Below are 7,932 nucleotides of genomic sequence, written 5' to 3' on the forward strand. Positions count from 1 at the left end.
CGCCCCTGTCACACCCAGAGCAGGGACGATAGGGGAGTTGGGGCACCACCCCCTGTCACACACAGAGCAGGGTGGATCAGGGGGTTGGGGGACTCCCCCGTCACACTCAGGACAGGGCCGATGGGGAGGTTGCGGCTCTACCCCTTCACACACAGAGCAGGGCCCATGAGAGGGTTGGGGCGCCGCACCCTGTCATATACAGAGCAGAGCTGATCAGGGGATTGGGGCGCCTTCCCCTGTCACGAACAGAGCAGGGCAGATAGGGGGGTTGTGGCCCCGCCCCCTGTCACACACAGAGCCACAGGGTGATCAGGGGGTTTGCGCGCTGCTCCCTGTCACACTGCTCCGGGGGCCAGGAGGCCTCGAGACTCCGCTGATCCCAGTGCTGGGAGGCCTCGCGGCTCCACTTGACACTGGGGCAGTGAGGCCTCACTGCTCAGCTGATCCTGGTCCTAGGAGGCCTCGCTGCTCCGCTGATCCTGGTGATGGGAGGCTTCGCTGATCCCAGACCGGGAGGCCTCGCGGCTCCGCTGATCCCGGTGCCAGGAGGCCTCGTGGCTCCGCTGATCCCAGGTTCGAAAGGCCTCGCGGCTCCGCTGATCCCGGTGCTGGGAGGCATATTACCCTTTTACTATATAGGATAGAGGCCTGCTGCACGAGTGGGGGCCAGCTGGTTTGCCCTGAAGGGTGTCGTGGATCAGGGTGGGGGTCCCCACTGGGGTGCCTGGCCTGCCTGGGTGAGGGGATGATGGCTGTTTGCAGCTGGTCCCATACCCTTCAGGGTGGGGGTCCTCTCTGGGGTGCCTGGCCAGTCTGGGTGAGGGGCTGAGGGCTGTTTTCAGGCTGGCAGGCAACTGAAGCTCCCAACTGCTCCTTTTTTTCTTTTCTTTTTTTTTCTGGGCCAGCTTTAGCTCTGGCTCCAGTTCTGAGGCCTCTGCTGCTGAAAGCAGGTATCTGGTTTGTTTGGGTTCTATAATCAAAACTCTGTATCAACTCAAGCTCGGGTGACTGAAGCTCCCACCCTCTCCTTTTTTTCTTTTTTCTTTTTTTATTCTGGGATTTATTTACCTTCTATGGCTGTCACTGGAACTGAGAGCCAGCTTTAGCTCTGAGGTTCAGCTCCAGCTCTGAGACTTCGGCTGCTGATCTGAGTTTGTTTGGCTTCTATAATTAAAACACTGTTTCAGCTCCAGCTCTGAGGCCAGCCGGCTGAAAGCAGGTTTCTGGGGATTGTTTAGCTTCTATACTTGCAACATAGTTGCTTAGGATGCAAGCTCAGAGCTGGGTGGCGACAGGCAGGGAACCTTGGCTTCCTCCTTCACTGGAGCAAGCAAGCCTCCTGTTTGCTTCAGCTGCCTGGCTGCCGGCTACCATCTTGGTTGGCAGTTAATTTACATATCTCACTGATTAGCCAATGGGAAGGGCAGCAAAGTTAAGGTTAATTACCATGTTTCTCTATTATTAGATAAGATATGATGGATCAAATCAGTAGACATTAAAATATACATTTGCTACTGGCAAAAGAAGATGTGCAAAAGAGAAAGATGCCCACAGTGTTGAGTTTAGGGAACAAGCTGGTTAGAACAAAACACTGGGTACAATTCAACCCGACATTTAAAGATATGTATACATTTCTGCAGATGTAGCAAAGATTGTTGAAGGAGCTCAAGCGCTACAGTGTTAATGAAGTTTGTTTCTGACTAATGAAATTATAAGTGATTTTCATTTTCTCCTGTGTACTTCTTGTGTTCATTGAATGGTTTATATAGTTAGCATCATTTAATTTTATACCCAAAAAATGCAGATATTTTCATTTTGGTAATACAAAAAAAAGATTGAAAGTTGTAAAAGATGAAGAATCACAATTATTTGTAGAAGTCAATCCACATTACTACCTGCCCAGATATAAGCCTGTGAGCACAGGCTTCTCAGATGTATAAGAACACAACACTAATAGACTAGGGTAAGTGTCCTGGCAATGAATATTTTACTCCCCTGGGGTTTCAAGTTTTCACTTTCTTATCAAAATGCTCACCTTTAAAGGTTTACAATAGGAATTATCATTCATTAGCTCTAAAACAATTTTAAACAGCCCTAGCTGCCTTAGCTCAATGGATAGAACATTAGCCTGCTGACTGAAGAGTCCCAGGTTTGATTCCAGTCAAGGGCACATGTCCTGGTTGCGGGCTCGATCCCCAGTCGGGGGCGGGGTGCGGGAGGTGCCGGAAGCAGCCAGTCAATGATTCTTTCTCATCATTGATGTTTCTATCCCTCTCTCCCTCTCCCTTTCTCTCTGAAATCAATAAAAATATATTTTTTTAAAAAACTATTTTAAACATACCCTGGCTTTCCTTCCTCCACTTCCTTTCCTCTCATGATCAGAGCTTTGCAGGTTAAACAGCTGCTACACTAATAGTCTACATTTCCTTATCTAAGGATTGGGGCACTTATATGGAACGTTTGCAGTATTCCTTGGAAGATGCAGTAACACAAGATGCAATGAGACCAAAAGGAAATGATATAAACTCAGGACAGGTTCCTAAAGAGAAAGAGCAAAGCTCCCTCCCTCTGCTCTTCTTGATAAAACCCCCTTTTTTTTAATAGGATGTGAATAGGAAAACTAGAGATGACTGCTATATCTAGCTTAGGTACCTGGGTGGGTAAGCACTCAGCATAGTGGACACTGTTGAAGGAGCAGGTTTTGGGGAGGTGAGTGAAGATGATGAGCTTTGGGACATGCTGACTTTGAGACTCATATGGGACATTCAAATGGAGATGTCTGGAAGGCAGTTGGATGTGTGGTCTGTAGCTCCAGATAAGGTCTGGGAGGCATCAGGAGGCAGTGAAAACAGAATCCACAGGGCTGATGGAGATCATAACCACACAGAATGAGTACAGAAGAGGATCTTGCATGGAAATCTAATGAGCCCCAACATCGATGAGCAAAAGACAAAGACCCTACAAAGGAGATTGGGAAGGAACTGCTAATGTTTTAGGCTAATGTGAATGTTACTGTCAAAATATTTTACACTATTCCCAAATCTGAACAGTGCAAATAGAGACACTGAGATAATTTTGTTAACTTTTATCTAACTGCAATAGAAATAAATGTCATATTTGAAGACACGATTTTGCAGGCTTTTCCCAAAAGAAATATAAGTACCAATAAACAAGTGAAAAGTTGTTCAATCTCACTAATAGACTTGCAAGGAAAAAATACATCAAATTAGTCTTTGGAGGAAGTCACTGTTTGTATGCTTTATTACGTATATCACTTGGGACTGACAAGGACGCAGTGAGACAGGCCCTCTCATCACGGTTGGTTGGACTAAATGGAAAGGAATTTAGAAAAAGCTATCGAGCACCATAAAAATCTTTACACCATTTGGCCGTGCAAGTCTACTTTTTGGATTTACTCATATGCAATTATTGACATTTATGTGAAGAGTTTATGTAAAAATATTTCTTCTACAGTATTAGTCATAAAAACAATAGTTTTTAAATCTGAATGTATAACTTTATAGGAATAATTAAATTGTGCTATACAGAGTATATATATATAATGGAATAAATGCTTTGTAATCTCTAAAAATCATGTTTTGAATAATTATTTTCTATGGCAAGAAAATGTTTAGTTTATAACTAAGTGAAATATGCATAATTCCAATTTATTACAAATATACACCCCAACAGACAAAGAAGAAAGTAGTCTAAAATAATAGTAGTTACCTGGTAATGATTGAATTGCAAATAAACCTTTCACTTTCTTCTTTAACATTTCTACATTTTCTCAACTTCTACAATGCACATTGTAAGTTCTATAATTTAAAATGTTATTTTATTATATCATATTAATAAATATTATAGTCTAATAATATTTTCATTACTAAAACTTTTTATTTCAAAATACCTCTATTATCTTTAAGGACATTTTTATATCTCATAACTAGGAATTTTGGTTCTAGCTCATACCTACTGTTGGCACTATTTCTATTTCACTGTTTGTAAATCAGAGGATAGCAGGGCAACAGTTGTATGTTAACTGTCTAAAGCTAGTCATTCTAAACTGTTAGAAAGAGATTTCTGATCACTTCCATCATTTATCAGATGAAAGCCAACATCATTATCTGGAAAAAAAGACAACTTCATTATTTGGAAAAAAACTTGAAACCTTTTTGAAAATGTTACTCCTTTTTGAAATTTTCCTTTATCATGCAATGATCTCCTTTAAGAAATCTGTGCCCATGAACCACATGCTAATGCAAATCCACTTGCTGACTGGAACACTGAGAAATTACAAGCAGAAGATTGAATGTATTTAAAGTTTACTGCTTGAAAAAAAGAAAGTATGTTAAATAATTATCTTAGATTGTTGCAATTGAGACGTCATGTTGCTGATAAACAATTATGTAGAATCAAGACATATTCACAGCCCTGGCTGGTGTAGCTCAATTGATTGAGCACCATCCCATGTACCAAATGGTCTCGGTTTGATTCCCAGTCAGGGCACATGCCTGGGGTTGCAGGCTTAATCCCCAGCAGCTGATTGTTTTGCTCTCACATTGATGTTTCTCTCTCTCTAAAAATCAATTTAAAATCTTACTTTTTAAAAAGAGATTCACAAATGGGAAATATCTATAATACTCTCAACAACAAAATAAATTTTCTAAAAAAGAGAGACATTCACAACCACTATCTTTCTTAATGTTCCCAATGACTGGGTCAGAATTTTGCCACACATGCTTGATAAAAAGTCAAGAAAAATAAACCATTGATTAAACTATTTCATTCAAATATGCTTGAGTATAAACAAGGTCTCATCAATATCAACTATAGGTGAATGATAAAAATGACAACCCAATATTGTATTTATTATATATATACACTTATGTTTACTTTCAAAACATTTATGTTATTTCTTTTCAGAAAAACTCCTTAATTATCTGACTAAAATTTATTTAATTTGTATAGCTTTTATGACCTTTCCTATGAAGTCCTATATAAGAAAAATTTTATTGTTAGATCTTCTATTCCAATTTTTTTCATAAAATATTATGCAAAAGTATAGATAAAAATTAATTTTATAACAAAGTTCAAAGCTAAAGTCAGTGACGAAAGAAAAAACAGTATGATGAATGAGTCAACTGATTAGCTAGTTGGAAAACATTAATTTAGGTCTCCATCTCATGTCATTCATCAATATAAGTTTTTAAAAAATCAAAATGTTGTGTTTGGGGGAAAAATTAAGAAAAAAGTTTTTATCAGCTCTCTAACTGAAGAAGGACTTCGCTTAAAAAATGTAATTAGAGTCCTGACTGGTTTGGATCAGTGGATAGAGCGTCGGCCTGTGGACTCAAGGGTCCCGGGTTCGATTCCAGTCAAGGGCATGTACCTTGGTTGCAGGCACATCCCCAGTGGGGTGGTATGCAGGAGGCAGCTGATCGATGTTTCTCTCTCATTGATGTTTCTAACTTTCTATCCCTCTCCCTTCCTCCCTGTAAAAAAAACAATAAAATATGTTTTTAAAAACGTAATTAGAAAGGAAAACATGTAGAGTGAAACCTTAATATCCTACAGGTAACTGACCCAAGAAAGTAAGCAGAGGACTTATGAGAGAAGAAATAAAAATAGTACTAAAACATGAAAAATGTTCAACTTCACCAATATTAAAAGAAATACAAATTAAAACAAGGTACTATTTTTAGTCTCAACTATCTTTTTTTAGCCTACTTTATTGGTTTTGAGAGAGAGAGAGAGAGAGAGGAACATCGATGTAAGAGTATGTTGACTGACTGCCTCCAGCACAACCCCACCAGGTATTGAGCTTGCAACCGAGGCATGTGCCCTTGACCAGGAATCCAATCCATAACCTCCTGGTGCACAGGATGACACCCAACCAACTGAGCCACATCAGTCAGGACTCAAAGATCTTTTAAAGTGACAAAAATATTTTTTGGTGAAATTTATGTGAGAAAAAAAGTAATTGTATGCTTACAGGATGAGTGATAGCATGATTTTTAAATTATACAGAAATGCCTATGATATAAAGTTACATAACAAGATTCAAAATTATACCCATGTAGCATGACATTTAAAAGTTTTATAATATGCAAAAACATAAAATTTCTACTAACTCGCTTGTTTTACTCTATCATGAGAAAATGGCTAGACCCTCACTGAATTTGAAGGGTGCATGTGGAGTCCTCTAATCTAAAATACACACTGTGTGGGGCACAAACAATTCACTTTATGGCTACTAAAGAATTAAGCAGTCACTCTCCAGAAAAGATTTATACATAAACTGTGAAAGAACCACTCAACACTGAAGCAACTTATATGGCTTATTCAAAAGAAGTAACAGCAGGAACTTATTGAATAGTCATTACTAACTCCTCGGAGCTACAAAGGACTGTCCAGTAAAATATGCACTTGCATACACATTATAACAGCCTAAAAGGAAGTATCTTAAAATATTAACAGTGGTTTCTGAGTAGATACTCTAGACCTTTGCTAATATATTAGCCACTATACACATGTGACTACTTACATTTAAACTGAAATTAAATACAACCCAAAACCCTTTTCTTCAGTCGCACTAGAAGCTCAATAGCCACATGTAGCTAGTGGCTACTTTGGACAGCAAAGATAGAGTATTCATATCATCACACAAAGTTCTTTGGAACAGTTCTGTTCATATGTTGTTTATACTTTTTTCCAAGTGTATTACAATATGCATTGTAGCAGAGTCCTCATATAAACAGGAAAATTAAAATGAGGGGGGCAGGAATGAGGTTAGCAGAGAAACACTTACATTAGAGGTGCAGAGAACACATTCTTTAGGGAGAACCCAGGGAAATAGTACTCTGGAGAAAAGCAGGACACAGGCACACTGGGGAAGAATAGGAAAGGCTAGAAAGAGACATGGGAATAATAGACATTCCGAGGAAATGAAAGAAAGGACACAGAAATTCCAACAGCAGGGTGGGGAAGGCAGCAATTATAGCAAGAAGTCACAGGTTCTAATCTCTCCCACTCACCAGCCATTACAGCTGCTGACCGCTGAGCGGGTCCAAAAGGACATTTCCCCCGGCCACTCTCAATTCCTTCAACCTGCTGGAAACTGGACACGGCCTACAGACCAGAAGAGGGCAATTGGTTTAGGGGTCATAGGGTTCCTGATGAAAATCACAAAGATGTTCAGATGAAGGAAAAGCCCAGTTCCCATTCCTCTGCTACCATCCCCATATTCCCAGTCTGTTACTCCTGTTTCCCTGCCCATTCCTGTATTTCCTATCTCTGTCATCCCTTTTTCATCAGTTTATTCTTCTTCCTTCAATCCCCTAATACCCAACCACCACACGCTCTAATGAAGGAGCACCTAAGATGGTCCTAGATGACACAGAGAGGCTGGATGGCAGATCTTTCCTCTGAAATAGTAGGGTTTGCAACTGGCTGGATAATGTACTATAGGACAAGGAGGATGAGAGCAGGCCTGCTGAAGTCTGAAGCCCTTAGGAAGAATAAAGAAAAGTAGAGACTGAAACAGGACCATCTGACGCCCAGAGGTCTAAAGGGAAGGGCCATCCTTTCCTCTAAGTATATAAGTCCCCTACTGGCCCACACCCACCCCAAGGATAAAAGATAGCACCAGAGCCAAGGATACAGAGAAGGGGGAAGAGAATCTGCTTCAGCTCAAGTCAGAATTTAGGATTTGCTAATTCAATGCCTTCCTCATCCAGAGACTCCAAGAGGAATGACCTGAGTGTGGGCGAAGGGTGTAAGAGCCAGCCAGAAGTTACCTTAGCTAGGCATCATACACTAAGAGAGGCTTCAAGATAACTAAAAATAGAAATCAAGGATGATCTCAACCTAGGACTAACTGGAAATGTTAACTGTGGCTGGGGGGGAATTAAAGATATGGCATAAAAATGT

General features: G+C 40.4%; 1 protein-coding gene across 1 annotated transcript in view; it reads right to left on the minus strand.

Annotated features, from left to right (window-relative positions):
• The window catches only part of LOC102758454 (semaphorin-4F), an 18,806-nt gene extending 11,231 nt beyond the window's left edge, over positions 1–7,575 (minus strand). The window contains exon 1 of the mRNA XM_015561493.1: positions 7,038–7,575. Coding sequence (XP_015416979.1) covers positions 7,038–7,044 — 7 coding nt within the window. The 5' untranslated portion in view covers positions 7,045–7,575. The remainder of the gene's footprint in view (positions 1–7,037) is intronic.
• Positions 7,576–7,932: the final 357 nt, after the last annotated feature.

The sequence above is a fragment of the Myotis davidii genome, unplaced genomic scaffold (assembly GCF_000327345.1).
Source record: "Myotis davidii unplaced genomic scaffold, ASM32734v1 scaffold1477, whole genome shotgun sequence".
NCBI classification, from domain to species: domain Eukaryota; kingdom Metazoa; phylum Chordata; class Mammalia; order Chiroptera; family Vespertilionidae; genus Myotis; species Myotis davidii.